This window comes from Carcharhinus amblyrhynchos, unplaced genomic scaffold (genome assembly GCF_965287045.1).
Source record: "Carcharhinus amblyrhynchos unplaced genomic scaffold, sCarAmb.v2.hapA chromosome_1011, whole genome shotgun sequence".
Taxonomy (NCBI): domain Eukaryota; kingdom Metazoa; phylum Chordata; class Chondrichthyes; order Carcharhiniformes; family Carcharhinidae; genus Carcharhinus; species Carcharhinus amblyrhynchos.
Window position 1 is genome coordinate 12,501 of NW_027650751.1, and position 26,699 is coordinate 39,199.

A 26,699-nucleotide genomic window follows, 5' to 3' on the forward strand; every position below is an offset into this window, starting at 1 on the left:
GATTGTTGTTGATGCAGATTTGATGGGCCGAATGGCCACCTTCTGCACTCATTCTATGAATTTAGCATGGTCAATCCACCCTAACCCACACATCTTTGGACACTAAGGGGTAATTTAGCATGGCCAATCCACCCTAACCTACACATCTTTGGACACTAAGGGGCAATTTAGCATGGCCAATCCCCCTAACCTGCACATCTTTGGACACTAAGAGGCAATTTAGCATGGCCAATCCACCTAACAGTATCCAAAGATGTGCAGGTTAGGGGGATTGGCCATGCTAAATTGCCCCTTAGTGTCCAAAGATGTGCAGGTTAGGGGGATTGGCCATGCTAAATTGCCCCATAGTGTCCAAAGATGTGCAGAAGGGACAATTTAGCATGGCCAATCCACTTAACCTGCACGTCTCAAGACACTAAGAGGCAATTTAACGTGGCTAATCCAGCTAATCTCCATATCTTTTGGACTGTGGGAGGAAACCGGGGCACCCCAAGGAAACCCACACAGACATGGGGAGACCGTGCAGATTCTGCACAGGCAGTGATCTGAGCCGGGAATCGAACCCGTGTCCCTACTGCTGTGAGGCAGCAGTCCTTTTTTAACTCACTCATGGGCGTCGCTGGCTGGGCCAGCATTTGCCCATCCCTAGTTGCCCTTGGAGGGGCAGTTATGAGTCAACCACATCGCTGTCTGGCTCTGGAGTCACATGTAGGCCAGACCGGGGTAAGGACGGCAGATTTCCTTCCCTAAAGGGAACCAGATGGGTTTTTCCCACAATGGGTCATCAGTAGATTATTAATTCCAGATTTTTTTTATTGAATTCAAATTCCACCATCTGGGGTGGCGGGATTCGAACCCGGGTGCCCCAGAACGTTAGCTGGATTAATAGCCTAGCATTTGGCCATCAGCACCTTTACCATGGCGCCCTGTGTTCTGGTTACTGGAACACAATTTCCCACATGGAAGCAGGCCGTTGGGCCCCTCTGCTCCTGTGCTAGTGTTTTCCCCCTCCTCTTCTCCAGCCCCTCTCCCAATCACCCTATCCTTCTCGTCCTTTCTCTTGTGTCTTCCAACGCCCACTCCACTTCCACTGTTCGCCGTGCTCGCTGGGCACCGCTTTCTCATTGTCCCCCCCCCCCACTCTATTCTTTTTCAGCGAGACGTCATCAACCATCTCCTCCAATCAGAGCCAGGACTCCGGCTACCAGCCCAACACCATCACGACGTCAGCCTTCGCCGGCCAGAGCGGCGCCCCGGGAACGCAGTACGATCAGAGCGCCAACCAACGAGCATCCTATTCCAACTCGCTCTCTTCCTCCCCTCAGAAAGACCTGACGCAAGCCAAGGTAAGAATTTCCCCCCCAAACTCGCTCTTCCCTCTTCACCGCCATGTCCCCTGTCATAAAACAGATCCCTCCCCCTAACCCCCAAAAGGATTTGTCCGAGGTTGTCAAAACCATCGGATTTAAATTTAATAGGTTCTTGGTATCTAAGTGCCTAATTCGAAAGAGAAGGGGGGGGTCCCTATAATCTATGCAAAGTGTGTGTGAAGTGGTGTGATCTGCAGTTCAGCGACACCTAGTGGTTCAATACAAAATAAATCCCCGACGCACTAAAATCATAAGAACATAGGAAGTAGGAGCAGGAGTAGGCCATCTAGCCCTTCGAGCGTGCCCCGCCATTCAATAAGATCATGGCTGATCTGAAGTGGATCAGTTCCACTTTCCCGCTTTCTCCCCATAACCCTTAATTCCCTTGTCTATCAGAAACCTATCTACCCGTGACTTAAATATATTCAGCGAGGCAGCCTCCACCACTTCAACAGGCAGAGAATTCCAGAGATTCACCACCCTTTGAGTGAAGAAGTTCCTCCTCAACTCCGATCTAAAACCACCTCCCCCCCCTCCTTATTTTGAGGCTATCCTTTCGAAGCGGGAAGAATCTCTCTACCTCTACCCTATCTAGCTCCTTCATTACCTTATATGTCTCTATAAGATCCCCTCTCAGCCTTCTAAAGTCCAACGAGTACAGACCCAGTTTATTCAATCTCTCTTCATAGTCCAACCCCCTCATCTCCGGTATCAGCCTAGTGAACCTCCTCTGTACTCCCTCCAAGGCCAATATATCCTTCCGCGAGTGCGGCGACCAAAACTGCACACGGTACTCCAGCTGCGGCCTCACCAGTGCCCTGTACGGTTGCAGCAAGACCTCCCTACTTTTATATGCACCTAATATTTTATTTATCTAATTAGCAGTGAACAAATTAATTAAACTATTAATCAGCTGAATAAATCCCTTCTATTAAAAAGTGAAGTTTATTAGTGTCAAGTCGGGCTTACATTAACGCCGCAATGAAGTTACTATGAAAGTTCCCGCGTTGCTATACTTCTGTTCGGGTTACACTGAGGGAGAATTTAGCACCCTAACCCACGCATCTTTTGCACTGTGGGAGGAAACTGAAGCACCTGGAGGAAACGCAGACACGGGGGGAGAACGTGCACACTCCACACAGTGACCCAAGCCGGGAATCGAACCCGGGTCCCCGGCGCTGTGAAGGAGCAGTACACACAGAGAGCCCAGACTGCAACATTGTGCCAACCTGCTGCCCCTTATGAACTATTCCCCGAATAAAACAAGATTTTAATGGAACGCTGTTCCAGTCTCACTCATGAACAAAAATAGAAATTAGTCGTGCTCTAAATTACAACCAGGTTTTGTCTCTTCCGGAATATTCTGGGCCTTCTCTGTTGATTCTTCTGTCCAGAACGACTTTCTTCTTTGGTACCTTTGCCATCTAGGTGGTGCTGTGAGCTGTGGCAGTTGCTCTTTCTCCTTTTTGTCCCACTGGCTGCTGCTTTTAGACCTGTGATGACACATCGATATTTCCCACAATAGGATAGATCCTAGGTTGGTGAAGCCTGCTGCTTTGAGCTGTAGTAGTTACTCCTTTTTGTCCCACTGCCCTCCTCTTTTGTACCTGTGATGATGTATCAATATTTCCCACAATAGGATAGGTCTGAGGTTGTCTAAACCCAGTGCTTTGAGCTATGGCAATTGCTCTCCCTTCTTTCTCCCACTGCCCTCTTATATCTATTGTATTTCTTATAATATGCAGCTGGAGTACTGTGTGCAGTTTTGGTCGCCGCACTTAACGCAAGGATATTTTGGCCTTGGAGGGAGTGCAGAGGAGGTTTACTAGGCTGATACCGGAGTTGAGGGGGTTGAGCTATGAGGAGAGGTTGAATAAACTAGGCTTGTACTCGTTAGAGTTTAGAAGAACGAGGGGAGATCTCATTGAGACGTATAAGATGATGAATGGGAGGGATAGGGTAGAGGTGGGAGAGACTCTTCCCGCTCAGAAAGGACAGTAGGACTAGGGGGCACAGCCTCAAGATGAAGGGGGGGGGGGCGGTTTAGAACGGAGTTGAGGAGGAACTTCTTCACTCAAAGGGTGGTGAATCTCTGGAATTCTCTGCCCGTTGAAGTGGTGGAGGCTGCCTCGCTAAATATTTTTAAGATGCGGGTTGATGGGTTTTTGACAAGAGAGGGGATTAAGGGTTATGGGGAGAGGGCGGGAATGTGGAACTGAGCCACGACAGATCAGCCATGATCTTATTGAATGGCGGGGCAGGCTCGAAGGGCTAGATGGCCTACTCCTGCTCCTATTTCTTATGTTCTTATATCGACATTTCCCACAAGAGGATTGGTCCAAGGTTGTCAAAACCATCAGAATTAAATTTAACAGGTTCTTGGTATCTAAGTGCCTGTTTCAAACCGGCTAAATTCAAAAGCCTTGTGTCTTGTTAAAAATTGGCCTTTTGATAAAAATGTTTCGGTTTGGGCTCTCTGTGTGTACTTGAGTTTTTTTTATAAACTAAGGGCAGAAAAAGCACCACTTTTTTAAAGAGAGCACACGCAATTCTGCCCCCCCCCCCCCCAACCCCCACAAGCGTTTTAAAAAGACCAACCTACTGTACCCAGCTTCACACCACCAAGAATCTCCCCCTTCCCCCAGCCTCACTCCCTTCTCCCCCCACTGCCGGGTTCCCGAGTGAGGTGTTGAGTTTGTGTTCTCTCCTGTGCTGTATCTCACTCTCTCTGATGCCTGATTGTCTCTTTCAGAATGGCTTCAGCACGATACAGACATCTCAGTCCATCGAAAGTGAGTCGAACTTTGAGAAACGGGTATCGGGAGCAGGGGAAGGGATGGGTGGGTGAGACGGGGTTGGTGGGTGAAAAGGGAGGTGTCCTTTCCAGATGGGGATAAATTGACTTGAGGTGTGTAAAATCGGGGCTTGGTCAAAGCGGGTAAGGAAGGAACTGTTCCCCGGAGAATGTGGGACTCGCTCCCACGGGGGGAGAATGTGGGACTCGCTCCCACGGGGGGAGAGTGGGGGGAGGATGTGGGACTCGCTCCCACGGGGGGGGAGAATGTGGGACTCGCTCCCACGGGGGGGGAGAATGTGGGACTCGCTCCCACGGGGGGAGAGTGGGGGGAGGATGTGGGACTCACTCCCACAGGGAGAGTGGGGGGAGAATGTGGGACTCGCTGCCCAGGTGGTTGGGGTGATAATGGAGAGGGCGCACACAGCCCTCCTCTCTCTCTCTCTCTCGGCCCACCCTGCTAAGCCTCCTGTTTCTTCCTGCTTTGGCGCAGCTGCGTCTGGGACGGCCTCTGCCGTGAAGTCGGACTCCCCCACGGTGCCGAGCATGGTGTCGCTCTCCAACGCCGTCTCCGCCTCGTCCCTCCTGACGTCCAGCGGCTCGCACCCGGCCGGCCTGGTTAGCCTCACCCACACGGAGGAGCTACCCAACACCACCACCCCGCAGCAGAGCAGGTAAGTGGCCCGCCTGCCCCCAGGACCCGTCCCTTGACCCCGCGTCGCCCCTGGTTCGAATCTCCCTCATCGCGTTGCACCGTGATCGCAGCCTGCGCGCTGGCCCGTTGGGAGTACCTCGGTCACCCATTTGTTTTGGGGGGGGTGGGGGGGGTGTGCAGGGATCTATTTTCCCCGGGTTATCCGGTTACCGCAGCGCCCACACTGCAGTCTCCAGCTCCGTTTCAGCATCGTAGAATCCCGACAGCGGCCATTCGGCCCATCGAGTCTGCACTAACTCTCCAAAGTGCATTTCATCCAGACACACTACCCCCCCCCCTCACCCACCCACCCACCCACCCACCCACACACACACACACACACACACACTGCTCTATGCCTCTAACCACCATGCTTTTACCCTGGCTGATTCATATAACCTACACACCTTTGGAGCGTTGGGGGGGAAACTGGAGTACACGGAGGAAATGTGCAGACTCCACACAGACAGTGACCCGAGCTGGGAATCGAACCAGGGTCCCTGGAGCTGAGAGGCAGCAGTGCTAACCCACTGTGCCCCCCCATGGCCCATCCACCCTAACCTGTACATCTTTGGACACTAAGGGGACAATTTAGCATGGCCAATCCACCCTAACCTACACATCTTTGGACACTAAGGGGACAATTTAGCATGGCCAATCCACCCTAACCTACACATCTTTGGACACTAAGGGACAATTTAGCATGGCCAATCCACCCTAACCTACACATCTTTGGACACTAAGGGACAATTTAGCATGGCCAATCCACCCTAACCTACACATCTTTGGACACCAAGGAACAATTTAGCACGGCCAATCCACCCTAACCTGCACATCTTTGGACACTAAGGGACAATTTAGCATGGCCAATCCCCCCTAACCTACACATCTTTGGACACTAAGGGACAATTTAGCATGGCCAATCCCCCCTAACCTACACATCTTTGGACACTAAGGGGACAATTTAGCATGGCCAATCCACCCTAACCTACACATCTTTGGACACTAAGGGACAATTTAGCATGGCCAATCCACCCTAACCTGCACATCTTTGGACACTAAGGAGCAGTTTAGCATGGACAATCCACCTAATTTACACATCTTCCATTGGAAACTGGAGCATCCGGAGGATGCACTGACGGAGGGGGGTGGGGGGGGCGAACGTACAGACTCCGCAGAGTCGGTGACCCAATCCGGGAATCGAACCTGGGTCCCTGGCGCCGCGAGGCAGCGGTGCTAACCCACTGTGCCGCCCATTTTGAGTGGTGGGAGTGTTGGTCCAGCGCCCTGGGGAAGGAATACTCGGTTGCGCGCTGCAGTGACGTGGCCCAGCGGCCTGTTGGGATGTGATTTATCTCCCCCTGTTCTCCTCTTCCAGCACGGCGTCTACCCAACAGAGCAGCAGTCTGTCATCATCGTCAGGGCGAACCTCGACATCAACTCACTTGGTAAGCTTTCTCTCTCCCGTTCAGTTAAACCTTTCTCGATGAGTTGTCCCTCGTTCGGAAGGGTGTGCCGCCTCTCACCTCCATGTATCTCTCTCTCCAGCTGGCCAGAGGGTGCACCAGCCGGGGTGACTCCTTGTTTACCCTGTTCCCCGGTTAGAACCCCGGCTCTCGTTCCTCCCCCCATCCCCCCCCTCCGAGGAATTACCAGCGTTGCTGTAACGCCCTCTCCCCACGAGATTTTCCAATGTCCCTGCAACGAGCCTTGTCCGCTATTTCGTTCTCAGCATGTCGCTGGCCAGGTCCAGGGTTCGTTACCGATCCCTGATTCCTAACCCCTTCCTTTAGAGGGATATGGTCCCCGGAAGGGTAGGGGGCTTTACTTCAGTCGGGCAGTATGGTCGGGGCCGGCTCGGAGGGCCGAAGGGCCCGTTCCTGTGCTGTAATTTTCTTTGTTCTTTGTCCTAATTGCCCGTTGAGAAGGTGGTGGGGGAGCCGCCATCTTGAACCTGCCGCAACCCCCCGTGTGTGTGGGGGGTAGGTACACCCACAGTGCTGTTAGGGAGGGAGTTCCGGGATTGTTATTGGACATCAGTCAGTCCCCATGTGTGTGGGGTAGGTACACCCACAGTGCTGTTAGGGAGGGAGTTCCGGGATTGTTATTGGACATCAGTCAGTCCCCGTGTGTGTGGGGTAGGTACACCCACAGTGCTGTTAGGGAGGGAGTTCCAGGATTGTTATTGGACATCAGTCAGTCCCTGTGTGTGTGGGGTAGGTACACCCACAGTGCTGTTAGGGAGGGAGTTCCAGGATTATTGTTGGACATCAGTCAGTCCCCGTGTGTGTGGGGTAGGTACACACACAGTGCTGTTAGGGAGGGAGTTCCGGGATTGTTATTGGACATCAGTCAGTCCCTGTGTGTGGGGTAGGTACACCCACAGTGCTGTTAGGGAGGGAGTTCCGGGATTGTTATTGGACATCAGTCAGTCCCCGTGTGTGTGGGGTAGGTACACCCACAGCGCTGTCAGGGAGTTCGTTCTGGGATTTTGACCCCAGCCACAGTGAAGGAACGGCCGATTTATTTCCAAGCCGGGATGGTGAGTGGCTCGGAGGGGGGAGCTTGCAGGTGGGGGTGTTCCCCATGTGTCTGCTGCCCCCTCCTTGTCCTTCTAGATGGTAGAGGTGGTGGGTTTGGAAGGTGCTGTGGAAGGAGCCTTGGTGAGTCGCTGTGGGGCATCTTGTAGATGGTACACACGGCTGTGTGGGTGGTGGAGGGAGTGAGTGTTTGTGGTTAGTGTGTCGATCGAGCGGGGTTGCTTTGTGCTGGATGGTGTCGAGCTTCTCGAGTGTTGTTGGAGTCGCACTCATCCAGGCAAGTGGAGATTGTTGTTGGAGAGGCGCACATCCAGGCAAGTGGAGATTGTTGTTGGAGAGGCGCACTCATCCAGGCAAGTGGAGATTGTTGTTGGAGAGGCGCACTCATCCAGGCAAGTGGAGATTGTTGTTGGAGTCGCACTCATCCAGGCAAGTGGAGATTGTTGTTGGAGAGGCGCACTCATCCAGGCAAGTGGAGATTGTTGTTGGAGAGGCGCACTCATCCAGGCAAGTGGAGATTGTTGTTGGGAGCCGCACTCCTGATTTGTGTCCTTGTAGATGGTGGACAGGCTTTGGGGAGTCAGGAGGTGAGTTAATCTCCACAGGATTCCCAGCCTCTGACCTGCTCTGGAAGCCACAGTATTTATATGGCTGGGTCCGGTTCAGTTTCTGGTCAATGGTAACCCCCAGGATGTTGATAGTGGGGGGGGATTCAGTGATGGTCAATGGTAACCCCCAGGATGTTGATAGTGGGGGGGGATTCAGTGATGGTCAATGGTAACCCCCAGGATGTTGATAGTGGGGGGGGATTCAGTGATGGTCAATGGTAACCCCCAGGATGTTGATAGTGGGGGGGGATTCAGTGATGGTCAATGGTAACCCCCAGGATGTTGATAGTGGGGGGGGGATTCAGCGACGGTCAATGCTATTGAATGAAAACCAGTGCCAGTGAAGGAATAGCTGATGTTTTCTGAGTTGGGGTCTGGAAGGGAACCTGGAAGAGCTGATGGTGGTTCTTGGTGCCACAGAAGGAGGCCATTCAGCCCGTCCTTCTCTGGCTCTCTGTAGCACATTCCCATTCCCTCCTGTGCCCCACTTTTTATTTCAGCTGTTGGTATATAACTTTGTACGCTGTGGCTTTGCGAGCGTTCACCTCGATGGTGTGAGGGTTCCCGCCTCTCCTACCCTTCCAAGCAGCGGGTCCCAGATTCCCACCACCTTCTGGGTGAGAAAGGTTTCTTCTCAAATCTCCTACCCCGGACTTTAAATCTCTCCCTCCCTGGTTACTGACCCCTCTACTAAGGGGAAAAGTTCCTTCCTATCTACCCTATCTCTGTCCCCCATTATTTTGCACACCTCGATCAGGCCTTCCTTCTTCCACCACCACCATCTCCCCCCTCCACTCCCAACACACACACACACACCACCCCCCCCACCCCTCCAACTCCAGGGACAAGCCCAGTCTAACCAGCTTCTCTTCGGAGCTGAGACACTCCATCCCAGGCAGCGTCCTAGTGGATCTCCTCTGCACCCCCTCCAGTGCCATCACATCCTCCCTATAGTGTGGCGACCAGAACTGCGCGCACTACTCCAGCTGTGGGCCTCACCAGTGTGTTATACAGTTCCATCGTAACCTCCCTGCTTTTGTATTCAGCGCTTCGGCTAATAAAGGCAAGTGCTTTCTTAACCACGCCTTATTAACCTGTTAAAGAATCCCAACAGTGCAGAAGGAGGCCATTTGGTCCATCAAGACTGCACCACCCACAATTTCACCCAGGCCCTATTCCGACAACCCCACACGTCTATCCTGCTAATCCCCCGACACTAGGGGCAATTTAGCATGGCCAATCCACCCTAACCTGCACATCTTTGGACACTAGGGACAATTTAGCACGGCCAATCCACCCTAACCTACACATCTTTGGACACTAAGGGGCAACTTAGCATGGCCAATCCACCCTAACCTACACATCTTTGGACACTAAGGGACAATTTAGCATGGCCAATCCACCCTAACCTGCACATCTTTGGACACTAAGGGACAATTTAGCACGGCCAATCCACCCTAACCTACACATCTTTGGACACTAAGGGGCAATTTAGCATGGCCAATCCACCCTAACCTGCACATCTTTGGACACTAAGGGACAATTTAGCACGGCCAATCCACCCTAACCTACACATCTTTGGACACTAAGGGGCAATTTAGCATGGCCAATCCACCCTAACCTACACATCTTTGGACACTAAGGGACAATTTAGCATGGCCAATCCACCCTAACCTACACATCTTTGGACACTAAGGGACAATTTAGCATGGCCAATCCACCCTAACCTACACATCTTTGGACACTAAGGGACAATTTAGCATGGCCAATCCTGCATGTCTTTCAGACTGAGTGGAAACCTGAGCACCTGGAGGAAACCCACACAGACACGGGGAGGATGTGCAGACTCTGCACAGACAGTGACTCAAGCCGGGAATCAAACCCGGGTCCCTGGCCCTGTCCAGAATCGAGATTGGCTCTATTCTGTCCCCAGAGATGCAGTCAGACCTGCCGAGCTTTTCCAGCCTTGTTCTGTTTTAGCGTTGACCCCGTCGCTGACTCTGCTTCTTGTTCTCCGCTCCCTGGCTGCAGCACACAAGTGTGGAGAGTGAAGTGAGCCTCCATTCTTCCCCGAGCACATTCGCCACAGCAGCAAGCACAGTGTCAGTGGCCCCGTCACCGACTGTCTCCAACACGCTGGGAGGTGTCAGCAGCCTGGGGCTCAGCCTGGTCAGTAACTCCACAGTGACCGCATCATCTCGCAGCTCTGTCGCCACAACTTCAGGTAACGGACCGGGGAGTGGTACTGGGAGCTTTACTCTATCTAACTCCGTGCTGTACCTGTCCTGGGAGTGTTTGATGGGGGGGGACAGTGTAGAGGGAGCTTTACTCTGTATCTAACCCCGTGCTGTACCTGTCCTGGGAGTGTTTGATGGGGGGGGACAGTGTAGAGGGAGCTTTACTCTGTATCTAACCCCGTGCTGTACTTGTCCTGGGAGTGTTTGATGGGGGGGACAGTGTAGAGGGAGCTTTACTCTGTATCTAACCCCGTGCTGTACCTGTCCTGGGAGTGTTTGATGGGGGGGACAGTGTAGAGGGAGCTTTACTCTGTATCTAACCCCGTGCTGTACCTGTCCTGGGAGTGTTTGATGGGGGACAGTGTAGAGGGAGCTTTACTCTGTATCTAACCCCGTGCTGTACTTGTCCTGGGAGTGTTTGATGGGGGGGACAGTGTAGAGGGAGCTTTACTCTGTATCTAACCCCGTGCTGTACCTGTCCTGGGAGTGTTTGATGGGGGGGACAGTGTAGAGGGAGCTTTACTCTGTATCTAACCCCGTGCTGTACCTGTCCTGGGAGTGTTTGACGGGGGACAGTGTAGAGGGAGCTTTACTCTGTATCTAACCCCGTGCTGTACCTGTCCTGGGAGTGTTTGATGGGGGGGACAGTGTAGAGGGAGCTTTACTCTGTATCTAACCCTGTGCTGTACCTGTCCTGGGAGTGTTTGATGGGGGGACAGTGTAGAGGGAGCTTTACTCTGTATCTAACCCTGTGTTGTCCCTGTCCTGGGAGTGTTTGATGGGGGGACAGTGTAGAGGGAGCTTTACTCTGTATCTGACCCCGTGCTGTACCTGTCCTGGGAGTGTTTGATGGGGGGACAGTGTAGAGGGAGCTTTACTCTGTATCCAACCCTGTGCTGTTCCTGTCCTGGGAGTGTTTGATGGGGGGACAGTGTAGAGGGAGCTTTACTCTGTATCTAACCCCGTGCTGTACCTGTCCTGGGAGTGTTTGATGGGGGGACAGTGTAGAGGGAGCTTTACTCTGTATCTAACCCTGTGCAGTACCTGTCCTGGGAGTGTTTGATGGGGGGGACAGTGTAGAGGGAGCTTTACTCTGTATCTAACCCTGTGCTGTACCTGTCCTGGGAGTGTTTGATGGGGGGGGAACAGTGTAGACTCTGTGTATAATGAATGGTGTGTATTAACATGTTAATTGAATATTTTTTTCAGGGAAAGCGCCCCCCAATCTTCCCCCTGGAGTTCCACCGTTACTACCTAACCCGTACATCGTGGCACCAGGCCTGCTACCTGCCTATCAGGTGAAGAAGGTGATAGATGGGACAAAAAGCGCGCGAGATCCTCTGAGTGTATCGAGGGAGCCGTTCTATCAGCACCTTCGGGCCCTGAGCCTTTGCGGATCGAGGTTTCTGACACGCGCTCAGGACCCAGAATGCTCCTGGTGGGGTGGGGGTGGTGTGGGGTCAGATTTCAGGCTTCCCTAACCCTCTGGGACTTTGGGAAGTAGACGAGGCAGGCCGTTCAGCCCCTCGAGGCTCGGACCTGGCTCCGTCATGGCTGGCTTGTACCTCACCCGCTTCCCTGATCTGCGGTGGCGGGAGGTGTGCCCTACTGGGAGGGATCGGCCCCCTCGCGCGCTCCGTTTCAGCGGGAATGGGAGGTGATCTCCTCGGAGCCGTGTGGAAAATACCACGCAGCTCGACAGTGCAGAGAATCGTTGAATCCCCAGAGTGTGGGAGAGGTCCGCTCGGCCCATCGAGGCTGTACCGACCACAATCCCAGCCAGGCCCTAACCCCATAACCCCAAATATTCACCCTGCTATTCCCCTGCCACTAAAGGGACAATTTACCATGGCCAATCCACCCTAACCTGCACATCTTTGGACACTAAGGGACAATTTAGCATGGCCAATCCACCCTAACCTACACATCTTTGGACACTAAGGGACAATTTAGCATGGCCAATCCACCCTAACCTACACATCTTTGGACACTAAGGGGCAATTTAGCACAGCCAATCCACCCTAACCTACACATCTTTGGACACTAAGGGGCAATTTAGCATGGCCAATCCACCCTAACCTGCACATCTTTGGACACTAAGGGACAATTTAGCATGGCCAATCCACCCTAACCTGCACATCTTTGGACACTAAGGGACAATTTAGCATGGCCAATCCACCCTAACCTACACATCTTTGGACACTAAGGGACAATTTAGCATGGCCAATCCACCCTAACCTACACATCTTTGGACACTAAGGGACAATTTAGCATGGCCAATCCACCCTAACCTACACATCTTTGGACACTAAGGGACAATTTAGCACAGCCAATCCACCCTAACCTACACATCTTTAGACACTAAGGGACAATTTAGCATGGCCAATCCACCCTAACCTACACATCTCTGGTCTGTGGGAGGAAACTGGAGGAAACCCATGCAGACACGGGGAGAAAGTGTGAACCTCCCCTGGGTCAGGATGGCTGGAACGAAAGGGTCACAGTCTCAGGATTGCGGCGTCAGCTAAAGAAGCGCGAAATGACCCTTGCCTCTGTCCGGTTTGAACAGTGCTGGACAGTCACATCTCCGGCGTGTAGTTCGGGCGGAGTTGCAAAAGTTTTAAATTCATCGCTACCATAATTGTCGCAAAAAAGAGCAAAATAGAGTGGCACAGTGGGTTAGCACTGCTGCCTCCCAGCACCAGGGACCCGGGTTCGATTCCCGGCTCGGGTCACTGTCTGTGTGGAGTCTGCACATTCTCCCCGTGTCTGCATGGGCTTCCTCCGGGTGCTCCGGTTTCCTCTCAGTCTGAAAGACGTGCTGGTTAGGGTGTGTCAACTGTGCTGAATTGCCCCTTAGTGACAAGGGGACTAGCAGATTAAATACATCAGGGTTTGGATACTGGGCATGGGTGGGCTTGTTATTGGTGCAGATTTGATGGACTGAATGGCCTCCTTCTGCACTGTAGTGCTTCAAACCCCGTGCTGTACCTGTCCTGGGAGTGTTTGATGGGGGGGACAGTGTAGAGGGAGCTTTACTCTGTATCTAACCCCGTGCTGTACCTGTCCTGGGATGGGGGACAGTGTAGAGGGAGCTTTACTCTGTATCTAACCCCGTGCTGTACCTGTCCTGGGAGTGTTTGATGGGGACAGTGTAGAGGGAGCTTTACTCTATCTAACCCCGTGCTGTTCCTGTCCTGGGAGTGTTTGATGGGGGGGACAGTGTAGAGGGAGCTTTACTCTGTATCTAACCCCATGCTGTACCTGTCCTGGGAGTGTTTGATGGGGGGGACAGTGTAGAGGGAGCTTTACTCTGTATCTAACCCCGTGCTGTACCTGTCCTGGGAGTGTTTGATGGGGGGACAGTGTAGAGGGAGCTTTACTCTGTATCTAACCCCGTGCTGTCCCTGTCCTGGGAGTGTTTGATGGGGGGACAGTGTAGAGGGAGCTTTACTCTGTATCTAATGTTGTGTTGTGTTGTTTGGGGACATATTCTGTTAACTCTCTCTGTGTCCCAGCCTCAGGTGTACGGCTATGACGATTTGCAAATGCTTCAAACCAGATTTCCTCTGGTAAGTGTTCCCTGTTTGAAATGGCCTCCTTCTCTCTTGCCTCTTTCCTTCCCCCTTGTCCCTCCCCCTCACTAAAACCGTTCCCGCTCGGAAAGCGATGGATAACGAGCGGGACACGGGTTTAAAACGATCAGCAAAAGCAGCAAACGCAACGCGAGGGGGAACTCTCCAACGGCGAGTGGTCGGGATCTGGAATGTTCCGTCTGAGTGTGGTGGGGGCAGATTTAATCGAGGCCTTTGGGTGAACAGAGACGCTGTGCATTGGCAGGGGTACGGGGGCAGGGGCAGTAAGATGTGATGTCGATTTGCAGAGCTAGAATGGACAGGGTGGGCCGAATGGCTGCATCCTGTCCCTAGCCAGGTCCCTCTGCTCTCTCGGAAGCAGCACCCACCCCTCAACTTTATGCTTAGATTCCCTCTTTTTATATTCTTCCTTCAAAAACCTATCACCCCTGGCCTGAATCCCCCTCATTCCCCCAAACCCTTCCCCACTCCCTGTCTGGACCCACTCAATCCCAAACTCTTCCCCACTCCCCTCAATCCCCCAAGCCCTTCCCCGCTCCCCTCGTTCCCCCAAGCCCTTCCCCGCTCCCCTCGTTCCCCCAAGCCCTTCCCCGCTCCCCTCATTCCCCCAAACTCATCCCCTCTCCTGGTCTGAAGACTACCCGCCCTCACGGAGTGGGTACTCCGGTTGGGACTGACCCGTTGCTGCGGCAGAGAGGCTGCCCAGTGCCGCAGTGGCACTGCCCTGGTAGATGAGATGTGCCTGTTCCTCGTGTTACCGCGGCAACCCTGCAGCCCACCAAACAAGGCTGCCCTGCTTGGCGCACGTGGGATCCTGCTGTGCATGAAACAGACCAAGGTCCCCCCCCCCTCCCAGCGCTGTCGTAGCTGGGCCCCTCCCCTCGCCGTGCCATCTTGGCTAGGCCGTGACGTCGGTCTGGAGGTGACCAAGCGAGCGGCCGCCATCTTGTGAATCCAGCTAGGCCGAAGCCTGGCGCTTTGTTGCGAGCCGCAAGGGACGGTGGGTGGGTGGGGTGGGGAAATGTGTCGGGGGTTTTGTTTTGTTGCTTCTGCCTGTGTGGGGCCCCCATTTTGCTCTTAACCCTGTGCCAGGAGGAGTGTGGGGTAGGGGGGGGGGGTCGTTAACGGTCGCCAGGGTGCCTGGGGTCGTATGATCCAGCACCACCAGTGAGATTAACCTCGGAGGGTGCTCGGTGACAGGCGCTGGGGAGAAACCACCCCCTCCTCGCGTGGGCATCACTGTCAGTTTGACACCCCGGACTCCGGTTAAGATGACCCGGCCCCCTCCCCTGTCCCAGGCTTCTCCTATCCACTGTCTAACGGTCCGCTCTCTCTCTCTTCCCACAGGATTATTACGGAATTCCGTTTGCCACTCCAACGACCCCGATCACTGGAAGAGAGGCGAGCCTGACCAATAATCCATACTCTGGTAGGTGACGAGGGGGTGCCGGGGGTGGGAGGGGGAATTAACTCGGTGAAGGGACTGGAACCCTGTCGAGTGTCGCCAAGCAATAACACAACTGTTCTTATCCTCCTCCTACCCCACCCCAACCCCACTCACTCTGTCTGTCTCTCTCTGTCTTTCTCTCTCTTCCTGTCTGTCTTTCTCTTTCTCCCTCTGTGTGTCTCTGTCTTTCTCTCTCTCTCCCTTTGGTTCTCTGTCTCTCCCTTTGTGTCTCTGTCTCTCTCCCTCTGTGTCTCTGTCTCTCTCCCTCTGTGTCTCTGTCTCTCTCCCTCTGTGTCTCTGTCTCTCTCCCTCTGTGTCTCTGTCTCTCTCCCTCTGTGTCTCTGTCTCTCTCCCTCTGTGTCTCTGTCTCTCTCCCTCTTTGTGTCTCTGTCTCTCTCCCTCTTTGTGTCTCTGTCTCTCTCCCTCTTTGTGTCTCTGTCTCTCTCCCTCTTTGTGTCTCTGTCTCTCTCCCTCTTTGTGTCTCTGTCTCTCTCCCTCTTTGTGTCTCTGTCTCTCTCCCTCTTTGTGTCTCTGTCTCTCTCCCTCTTTGTGTCTCTGTCTCTCTCCCTCTCTGTGTCTCTGTCTCTCTCCCTCTCTGTGTCTCTGTCTCTCTCCCTCTCTGTGTCTCTGTCTCTCTCCCTCTCTGTGTCTCTGTCTCTCTCCCTCTGTGTCTCTGTCTCTCTCCCTCTGTGTCTCTGTCTCTCTCCCTCTGTGTCTCTGTCTCTCTCCCTCTGTGTCTCTGTCTCTCTCCCTCTGTGTCTCTGTCTCTCTCCCTCTGTGTCTCTGTCTCTCTCCCTCTCTGTGTCTCTGTCTCTCTCCCCCTCTGTGTCTCTGTCTCTCTCCCTCTCTGTGTCTCTGTCTCTCTCCCTCTCTGTGTCTCTGTCTCTCTCCCTCTCTGTGTCTCTGTCTCTCTCCCTCTCTGTGTCTCTGTCTCTCTCCCTCTGTGTCTCTGTCTTTCTCCCTCTGTGTCTCTGTCTCTCTCCCTCTCTGTGTCTCTGTCTCTCTCCCTCTCTGTGTCTCTGTCTCTCTCCCTCTCTGTGTCTCTGTCTCTCTCCCTCTCTGTGTCTCTGTCTCTCTCCCTCTCTGTGTCTCTGTCTCTCTCCCTCTCTGTGTCTCTGTCTCTCTCCCTCTCTGTGTCTCTGTCTCTCTCTCCCTCTCTGTGTCTCTGTCTCTCTCTCTCTCCCTCTCTGTGTCTCTGTCTCTCTCTCTGTCTGTGTCTCTGTCTCTCTCCCTCTCCCTCTGTGTCTCTGTCTCTCTCTCTCTCCCTCTGTGTCTCTGTCTCTCTCTCTGTCTGTGTCTCTGTCTCTCTCCCTCTGTGTCTCTGTCTCTCTCCCTCTGTGTCTCTGTCTCTCTCCCTCTCTGTGTCTCTGTCTCTCTCTCTCTCCCTCTGTGTCTCTGTCTCTCTCTCTGTCTGTGTCTCTGTCTCTCTCCCTCTCCCTCTGTGTCTCTGTCTCTCTCTCTCTCCCTCTCTGTGTCTCTGTCTCTCTCTCTGTCTGTGTCTCTGTCTCTCTCCCTCTCCCTCTGTGTCTCTGTCTCTCTCTCTCTCCCTCTCTGTGTCTCTGTCTCTCTCTCTGTCTGTGTCTCTGTCTCTCTCCCTCTCTGTGTCTCTGTCTCTCTCCCTCTCTGTGTCTCTGTCTCTCTCCCTCTGTGTCTCTGTCTCTCTCCCTCTCTGTGTCTCTGTCTCTCTCCCTCTCTGTGTCTCTGTCTCTCTCCCTCTCTGTGTCTCTGTCTCTCTCTCTGTCTGTGTCTCTGTCTCTCTCTCTGTCTGTGTCTCTGTCTCTGTCTCTCTCTCCCTCTCTGTGTCTCTGTGTCTCTCTCTCTCTCCCTCTCTGTGTCTCTGTCTCTCTCTCCCTCTCTGTGTCTCTGTCTCTCTCTCTCTCCCTCTCTGTGTCTCTGTCTCTCTCTCTGTCTGTGTCTCTGTCTCTCTCCCTCTCCCTCTGTGTCTCTGTCTCTCTCTCTCTCCCTCTCTGTGTCTCTGTCTCTCTCTCTGTCTGTGTCTCTGTCTCTCTCTCTCTCCCTCTCTGTGTCTCTGTCTCTCTCTCTCTCCCTCTCTGTGTCTCTGTCTCTCTCTCTCTCCCTCTCTGTGTCTCTGTCTCTCTCTCTGTCTGTGTCTCTGTCTCTCTCCCTCTCCCTCTGTGTCTCTGTCTCTCTCTCTCTCCCTCTCTGTGTCTCTGTCTCTCTCTCTGTCTGTGTCTCTGTCTCTCTCTCTCTCCCTCTGTGTCTCTGTCTCTCTCTCTCTCCCTCTCTGTGTCTCTGTCTCTCTCTCTCTCCCTCTCTGTGTCTCTGTCTCTCTCTCTGTCTGTGTCTCTGTCTCTCTCCCTCTCCCTCTCTGTGTCTCTGTCTCTCTCTCTCTCCCTCTCTGTGTCTCTGTCTCTCTCTCTGTCTGTGTCTCTGTCTCTCTCCCTCTCCCTCTCTGTGTCTCTGTCTCTCTCTCTCTCCCTCTCTGTGTCTCTGTCTCTCTCTCTGTCTGTGTCTCTGTCTCTCTCTCTCTCCCTCTCTGTGTCTCTGTCTCTCTCTCTCTCCCTCTCTGTGTCTCTGTCTCTCTCTCTCTCCCTCTCTGTGTCTCTGTCTCTCTCTCTGTCTGTGTCTCTGTCTCTCTCTCTCTCCCTCTCTGTGTCTCTGTCTCTCTCTCTCTCCCTCTCTGTGTCTCTGTCTCTCTCTCTCTCCCTCTCTGTGTCTCTGTCTCTCTCTCTGTCTGTGTCTCTGTCTCTCTCTCTCTCCCTCTGTGTCTCTGTCTCTCTCTCTCTCTCCCTCTCTGTGTCTCTGTCTCTCTCTCTCTCTCCCTCTCTGTGTCTCTGTCTCTCTCTCTCTCCCTCTCTGTGTCTCTGTCTCTCTCTCTCCCTCTCTGTGTCTCTGTCTCTGTCTCTCTCTCCCTCTCTGTGTCTCTGTCTCTCTCTCTCTCCCTCTCTGTGTCTCTGTCTCTCTCTCTCTCCCTCTCTGTGTCTCTGTCTCTCTCCCTCTCTGTGTCTCTGTCTCTCTCCCTCTCTGTGTCTCTGTCTCTCTCCCTCTCTGTGTCTCTGTCTCTCTCCCTCTCTGTGTCTCTGTCTCTCTCTCTGTCTGTGTCTCTGTCTCTCTCTCTGTCTGTGTCTCTGTCTCTCTCTCTCTCCCTCTCTGTGTCTCTGTCTCTCTCTCTCTCCCTCTCTGTGTCTCTGTCTCTCTCTCTCTCCCTCTCTGTGTCTCTCTCTCTCTCTCCCTCTCTGTGTCTCTGTCTCTCTCTCTCTCTCTGTCTGTGTCTCTGTCTCTCTCCCTCTCTGTGTCTCTGTCTCTCTCTCTGTCTGTGTCTCTGTCTCTCTCTCTGTCTGTGTCTCTGTCTCTCTCTCTCTCCCTCTCTGTGTCTCTGTCTCTCTCTCTCTCCCTCTCTGTGTCTCTGTCTCTCTCTCTCTCCCTCTCTGTGTCTCTCTCTCTCTCTCCCTCTCTGTGTCTCTGTCTCTCTCTCTCTCCCTCTCTGTGTCTCTGTCTCTCTCTCTCTCCCTCTCTGTGTCTCTGTCTCTCTCTCTCTCCCTCTCTGTGTCTCTGTCTCTCTCTCTGTCTGTGTCTCTGTCTCTCTCCCTCTCCCTCTGTGTCTCTGTCTCTCTCTCTCTCCCTCTCTGTGTCTCTGTCTCTCTCTCTGTCTGTGTCTCTGTCTCTCTCTCTCTCCCTCTGTGTCTCTGTCTCTCTCTCTCTCCCTCTCTGTGTCTCTGTCTCTCTCTCTCTCCCTCTCTGTGTCTCTGTCTCTCTCTCTGTCTGTGTCTCTGTCTCTCTCCCTCTCCCTCTCTGTGTCTCTGTCTCTCTCTCTCTCCCTCTCTGTGTCTCTGTCTCTCTCTCTGTCTGTGTCTCTGTCTCTCTCCCTCTCCCTCTCTGTGTCTCTGTCTCTCTCTCTCTCCCTCTCTGTGTCTCTGTCTCTCTCTCTGTCTGTGTCTCTGTCTCTCTCTCTCTCCCTCTCTGTGTCTCTGTCTCTCTCTCTCTCCCTCTCTGTGTCTCTGTCTCTCTCTCTCTCCCTCTCTGTGTCTCTGTCTCTCTCTCTGTCTGTGTCTCTGTCTCTCTCTCTCTCCCTCTCTGTGTCTCTGTCTCTCTCTCTCTCCCTCTCTGTGTCTCTGTCTCTCTCTCTCTCCCTCTCTGTGTCTCTGTCTCTCTCTCTGTCTGTGTCTCTGTCTCTCTCTCTCTCCCTCTGTGTCTCTGTCTCTCTCTCTCTCTCCCTCTCTGTGTCTCTGTCTCTCTCTCTCTCCCTCTCTGTGTCTCTGTCTCTCTCTCTCCCTCTCTGTGTCTCTGTCTCTGTCTCTCTCTCCCTCTCTGTGTCTCTGTCTCTCTCTCTCTCCCTCTCTGTGTCTCTGTCTCTCTCTCTCTCCCTCTCTGTGTCTCTGTCTCTCTCCCTCTCTGTGTCTCTGTCTCTCTCCCTCTCTGTGTCTCTGTCTCTCTCCCTCTCTGTGTCTCTGTCTCTCTCCCTCTCTGTGTCTCTGTCTCTCTCTCTGTCTGTGTCTCTGTCTCTCTCTCTGTCTGTGTCTCTGTCTCTCTCTCTCTCCCTCTCTGTGTCTCTGTCTCTCTCTCTCTCCCTCTCTGTGTCTCTGTCTCTCTCTCTCTCCCTCTCTGTGTCTCTCTCTCTCTCTCCCTCTCTGTGTCTCTGTCTCTCTCTCTCTCTCTGTCTGTGTCTCTGTCTCTCTCTCTGTCTGTGTCTCTGTCTCTCTCTCTGTCTGTGTCTCTGTCTCTCTCTCTCTCCCTCTCTGTGTCTCTGTCTCTCTCTCCCTCTCTGTGTCTCTGTCTCTGTCTCTCTCCCTCTCTGTGTCTCTGTCTCTCTCCCTCTCCCTCTCTGTGTCTCTGTCTCTCTCTCTCTCCCTCTCTGTGTCTCTGTCTCTCTCTCTGTCTGTGTCTCTGTCTCTCTCTCTCTCCCTCTCTGTGTCTCTGTCTCGGTCTCTCTCTCCCTCTCTGTGTCTCTGTCTCTGTCTCTCTCTCCCTCTCTGTCTCTCTGTCTCTGTCTCTCTCTCCCTCTCTGTGTCTCTGTCTCTGTCTCTCTCCCTCTCTGTGTCTCTGTCTCTGTCTCTCTCCCTGTGTCTCTGTCTCTCTCCCTCTCTGTGTCTCTGTCTCTCTCTCTGTCTGTGTCTCTGTCTCTCTCTCTGTCTGTGTCTCTGTCTCTCTCTCTCTCCCTCTCTGTGTCTCTGTCTCTGTCTCTCTCTCCCTCTCTGTGTCTCTGTCTCTCTCTCCCTCTCTGTGTCTCTGTCTCTGTCTCTGTCTCTCTCTCCCTCTCTGTGTCTCTGTCTCTCTCTCCCTCTCTGTGTCTCTGTCTCTGTCTCTCTCTCCCTCTCTGTGTCTCTGTCTCTCTCTCCCTCTCTGTGTCTCTGTCTCTGTCTCTCTCTCCCTCTCTGTGTCTGTGTCTCTGTCTCTCTCTCCCTCTCTCTCTCTCTCTCTCTCTCTCTCTCTCTCTCTGCAGGGGACCTCACCAAGTTTGGCCGAGGGGATGCCTCTTCTCCAGCCCCGGCCACCACTCTAGCCCAACCTCAGCAGAACCAGACGCAGACCCACCACACCACCCAGCAGACGTTCCTGAACCCCGCGTTACCGCCAGGCTACAGCTACACCAGCCTGCCATATTACACAGGTGTCCCCGGGCTCCCCAGCACCTTCCAGTACGGCCCAGCCATGTTCGCTGTGAGTATCATACCGTTCATAGAGTACATAGATTTGATTTATTATTGTCACATGTATTGGGATACAGTGAAAAGTATTGTTTCTTGCGCGCTATACAGACAAAGCATACTGTTCATAGAGAAGGAAAGGACAGGGTGCAGAATGTAGTGTTACAGTCACAGCGAGGGTGTAGAGAAAGATCAACTTAATACGAGGTAGGTCCATTCAAAAGTCTGACAGCAGCAGGGAAGCGCCTCTTCCCCTCCCCCTCGAGAGCGCCTCTTCCCCTTTAGAATACAGGTGCAGAGACAGAGGAGGGGGTTCGACCCAGCCGATCGTGGCCAAATTTTACCCAGGTGTGTGTGTGTCTGTCTGTGTGTGTGTCTGTCTGTGTGTGTGTCTGTCTGTGTGTGTGTCTGTCTGTGTGTGTGTCTGTCTGTGTGTGAGTCTGTCTGTGTGTGAGTCTGTCTGTGTGTGAGTCTGTCTGTGTGTGAGTCTGTCTGTGTGTGAGTCTGTCTGTGTGTGAGTCTGTCTGTGTGTGAGTCTGTCTGTGTGTGAGTCTGTCTGTGTGTGAGTCTGTCTGTGTGTGAGTCTGTCTGTGTGTGAGTCTGTCTGTGTGTGAGTCTGTCTGTGTGTGAGTCTGTCTGTGTGTGAGTCTGTCTGTGTGTGAGTCTCTGTGTGTGAGTCTGTCTGTGTGTGAGTCTGTCTGTGTGTGAGTCTGTCTGTGTGTGAGTCTGTCTGTGTGTGAGTCTGTCTGTGTGTGAGTCTGTCTGTGTGTGAGTCTGTCTGTGTGTGAGTCTGTCTGTGTGTGAGTCTGTCTGTGTGTGAGTCTGTCTGTGTGTGAGTCTGTCTGTGTGTGAGTCTGTCTGTGTGTGAGTCTGTCTGTGTGTGAGTCTGTCTGTGTGTGAGTCTGTCTGTGTGTGAGTCTGTCTGTGTGTGAGTCTGTCTGTGTGTGAGTCTGTCTGTGTGTGAGTCTGTCTGTGTGTCCTCTAACACCCATTGGTGTATGTGCCACCTGGGTGTTTTGCCTGGCGTCGGGAGGGGTAGCTCTGTGCCAGTTTTGTTTGACCGGTTCCCTTTTGCCTCCCCGCCCCCCACCCAGGTTCCCCCGACATCGTCAAAGCAACACGGCGTCAACGTTAATGCGCCAGCCACCGCCTTCCAGCAGGCGAGTGGCTACGGGACACACGGATACAGCACCGGTAAGTGAGTGATGGCTGCCGGCCTCTCCCCTCCTCCACCACCACCACCCCATAACCCTTCCGTGCATCCTCTAATCAGCGACCCCACCCTGGTTAAAGTCCAGGGGGTTGAATGGGTGCCAGACGATGGCCTAGTGGCTAGACTATTAATCCAGAAACTCCAGCTAACGTTCTGGGGGACCCGGGTTCGAATCCCGCCACGGCAAGACGGTGGAATTCCAATTCAATAAAAAATATCTGGGATTAAGAATCTACTGATGACCCAGTGTCGGGAAAACCCATCCAGTTCCCTTTTAGGGAAGGAAATCTGCCGTCCTTACCCCGGTCTGGCCTACTTGTGACTCCCAGAGCCACACAGCAATGTGGTTGACTCTCAACTGCCCCTCCAGGGGGCAACTAGGGATGGGTAATAAATACAAGACCCAGCCAGCGACGCCCATGTCCGTTGAAGGGCATTAAAAAATGTCCCATTAAAAAAACGGGGCTGGTTTTCCAGTGACCTCTGGGGAAACGACAGAAAACGCTGGAAAATCTCAGCAGGTCTGACGGCGTCGGTGGAGAGAGAATAGAGGCAGCGTTTCGAGTCCGGGTGACCCTTCGCCGGAGCTCTGGTCTCCGTACTAGCACTTAGTGTTGGAGTTTTGGATTCCAGCTGCCCTGACGAAGGGTCACGCAGACTCGAAACGTTGGCTCGATCCTCTCTCCGCAGGCACTGTCACACCCCGCTGAGATTTTCCAGTTTTTGTCCCTGATTCCGGCATCCTGCCTTCACCTTTTAAAGTTCTGGGGGACCCGGGTTCGAATCCCACCGCGGCAGACGGTGAAATCTCAATTCACTAAGTATCAGAAACTACATGTCCAATGATGACCCTACAGTTGTGTAGGTAGGTACTGGAAAGGTGTGAATCACAGAATCTTACGGTGCAGAAAGAGGCCATTCAGCCCATAGCGTCTGCACTGACCACAATCCCACCCAGGCCCTAACCCCATGTTAATCTCCCTGACAATAAGGGGCAATTTAGCACGGCCAATCCACCTAACCTACACATCTTTGGACACTAAGGAACAATTTAGCATGGCCAATCCACCTAACCTGCACATCTTTGGACACTGAGGGACAATTTAACATGGCCAATCCACCCTAACCTGCACATCTTTGGACACTAAGGGACAATTTAGCATGGCCAATCCACCCTAACCTGCACATCTTTGGACACTGAGGGACAATTTAACATGGCCAATCCACCCTAACCTACACATCTTTGGACACTAAGGGACAATTTAGCATGGCCAATCCACCTAACCTACACATCTTTGGACACTGAGAGACAATTTAACATGGCCAATCCACCTAACCTGCACATCTTTGGACACTAAGGGACAATTTAGCATGGCCAATCCACCGAACCCACACATTCATGCACCCGGACAGCTATTGCTGTTTGTAAACCCCTCTCATTTTGTTTGCTTTGCATCTTCTGTGGACCCCCCACCCCACACACCTCAGCTAGTGTGAGTTATTCACAGCACTTTGTTTTCATGTTTTTGGCCTTTTAGCTGGCGTGTCAGTGACCTCAAGCAACACGGGGGTCCCGGACATCTCAGGATCTGTGTACAGCAAAACCCAGCAGGTGAGTCCGCCACCGTTCGGGAGTCGAGCCCCCGGGCTATCCGACCCCCCGCCCCGGCCCGCGAATGCCTGTCAGCAAAATCCCGCAGCTGACAGCGCGCCTGAGATAAAACCAGGCACACACGGGAGCGCCTTGGTGGGTCGCTAGAGGGAGGAGTGGTCAGAGTCTCCAGATCATAATCCCCCTGTAACCAAAGCTGATTTAACTGGTGTTTCACCACTGTGCAGAGGACTTCAACTGGAGTAAGAGTGGGCCATTCAGCCTATCAAACCTATCCCATCATTCAATACACCCTGGCTGATTGCGTCTAAACTCCATTGCCCCCAACCCATTCCCTGTATCGCTTCATTTCCTCAGAGACCCTAAGTGTCAATTGTAGAATTCCTACAGTGCAGAAGAGGCCATTCGGCCCATCACGTCTGCACAGACTCTCTGACAGCATGTCACCCAGGCACACTGTCTGTAACCCCACGCAGTCACTGTGGCCAATTCACCTAACCTGCACATCTTTGGACACTAAGGGGCAATTTAGCACGGCCAATTCACCCAACCCACACGTTTGTACAGCAGAAAACTGGAGCATCTGGAGGAAACCCACACAGACATGGGGAGAATGTGCAGACTCTGCACAGTGACCCGAGCCGGGAATCGAACCCGTGTCCCTGGCGCTTTGAGGCAGCAGTGATCCACTGTGCTATCCACGCATCCACAATACTGTGGGGGAGGGAATTTAACCAGCGGTTAACTCCCCAAAGCCTGTCCACCATCTACAAGGACCCAAGTCAGGAGTGTGATGGAACAATCTCCACTTGCCTGGATGAGTGCGGCTCCAACAACAATCTCCACTTGCCTGGATGAGTGCGACTCCAACAACAATCTCCACTTGCCCTGGATGAGTGCGGCTCCAACAACAATCTCCACTTGCCTGGATGAGTGCAGCTCCCAACAACACTCGAGAAGCTCGACACCATCCAGGACAAAGCAGCCCCGCTGGATCGACACGCTAACCACAAACACTCACTCCCTCCACCACCGACACAGCTGTGTGTACCATCTACAAGATGCCCCACAGCGACTCACCAAGGCTCCTTCGACAGCACCTTCCAAACCCGCCACCTCTACCATCTAGAAGGACAAGGAGGGGGCAGCAGACACATGGGGAACACCCTTGCTTGCAAGTTCCCCTCTCCGAGCCACTCGCCATCCCGACTGGGGTCAGAATCCCGGAACTCCCTCCCTAACAGCGCTGTGGGTGTACCTACCCCACACGGGGACTGACTGATGTCCAATAACAATTCTGGAACCCCCTCCCTAACAGCACTGTGGGTGTACCTACCCCACACACGGGGACTGACTGATGTCCAATAACAATCCCGGAACTCCCTCCCTAACAGCACTGTGGGTGTACCTACCCCACACACAGGGACTGACTGATGTCCAATAACAATCCCGGAACTCCCTCCCTAACAGCACTGTGGGTGTACCTGTAGTCAGTGGTAGAATCCCTAAGGTGCAGAAGAGGCCATTCGTCCCTGCATTGACTCTCTGACGGAGCACCTTCACCCCAGGCCCTCCCCTGTGACCCCACGCATTTAGCATGGCCGGCCCACCTAACCTACAGACCTTGGGACACCAGTGGGGGCAATTTACCATGGGTACACAGCGGGTTCAGGTTGGTGGCTCACCCAGCACCTTCCAGAGGGGCAATTTGGGATGGGCGATGAACGCTGGGGCCCAGCCAGAGACGCCCACATCGCATAAGTGAATAAAATAGTCCTCGAATACTGCCCCCCCCATGGAGTGGGGTGTTAAATAACCCCCCCCCCCCCCCCCCCCAGGCGGAGCGGGGCCTCGAACATTCCCCCGGCAGGGTGAAGGGGTCCAATATTCCCCCCTGTAGAGCGGGGCCTGGCGGGGAGCGGGGCAGAGTTGGGGGCACGGAGGAGGGGCGAGAGTGACCACTCTGTGTGAGAAAGGAGTGAGGGCGATCGGATTCGAGGTGGGGGGGGAGCTGTGGAGGGGTCTAACTGATATTCCTGTCTCTCTCTCTCTCTCTCTCTCTCTCTCTCTCTCCCTCTCAAAACAAAAACCCCATTTGCGTTTCTCCCGTGCCAGTCTTTCGAGAAGCAAGGCTTTCACACGGGCACTCCAGCCGCCTCGTTCAACCTGCCCTCGGCCCTGGGCAGTGCCGGACCCGTCAACCCCGCCACTGCGGCCGGCTATCCCCCGCCCTTCATGCACATTCTGGCGCCTCACCAGCAACAGATGCACTCGCAAATCCTGCATCTCCAACAGGACGGACAGGTACGGACATCAGGACTCAGGGTTTCCACTGGCGGGGGGGGGGGTGGTGGAATAAATTCTCTGCCCGCTGAAGTGGTGGGGGCTGCCTCGCTGAATATATTTAAGTCACGGGTAGATAGGTTTCTGATAGACAAGGGGGATTAAGGGTTATGGGGAGAGAGCGGGAAAGTGGAACTGATCCACTTCAGATCAGCCATGATCTTATTGAATGGTGGGGCAGGCTCGAAGGGCTACTCCTATTTCTTATGTATACAAGAGCAGGGATGGACTTCTGAGGCTGTATCAGGCTCTGGTCAGACCCCATTTGGAGCATTGGGAGCAGTTTTGGTCTATGGAAGGATGTGCCGGGCCTTGGAAAGGGTCCAGAGGAGGTTCACACAAGAATGACCCCTGGAATGAAGAGCTTGTCGGATGAGGAACGGGTTGAGGACTCTGGGTCTGTACTCGTTGGAGTTTAGAAGGATGAGGGGGGCGGGGATCTTATTGAAACTTACAGGATACTGCGAGGCCCTGGGTAGAGTGGACGTGGAGAGGATGTTTCCACTAGTAGGAAAAACTAGAACCAGAGAGGGCACAACCTCAGGCTAAAGGGACGATCCTTTAAAACAGAGATGAGGAGGAATTTCTTCAGCCAGAGAGTGGGGAATCTGTGGAACTCTTTGCCACAGAGGAGGCCAG

At 53.5% G+C, this 26,699-nt stretch overlaps 1 protein-coding gene across 1 annotated transcript in view; it reads left to right on the forward strand.

Annotated features, from left to right (window-relative positions):
* Positions 1-26,699, forward strand: part of ubap2l (ubiquitin associated protein 2-like) — a 34,546-nt gene that overhangs the window by 6,159 nt on the left and 1,688 nt on the right. Inside the window, exons 5-16 of the mRNA XM_080184900.1 lie at positions 1,157-1,346; positions 4,123-4,162; positions 4,658-4,838; positions 6,237-6,306; positions 10,038-10,230; positions 11,453-11,541; positions 13,768-13,815; positions 15,187-15,268; positions 20,688-20,905; positions 21,987-22,085; positions 23,634-23,717; positions 25,833-26,021. Coding sequence (XP_080041026.1) covers positions 1,157-1,346; positions 4,123-4,162; positions 4,658-4,838; positions 6,237-6,306; positions 10,038-10,230; positions 11,453-11,541; positions 13,768-13,815; positions 15,187-15,268; positions 20,688-20,905; positions 21,987-22,085; positions 23,634-23,717; positions 25,833-26,021 — 1,483 coding nt within the window. The remainder of the gene's footprint in view (positions 1-1,156; positions 1,347-4,122; positions 4,163-4,657; positions 4,839-6,236; positions 6,307-10,037; positions 10,231-11,452; positions 11,542-13,767; positions 13,816-15,186; positions 15,269-20,687; positions 20,906-21,986; positions 22,086-23,633; positions 23,718-25,832; positions 26,022-26,699) is intronic.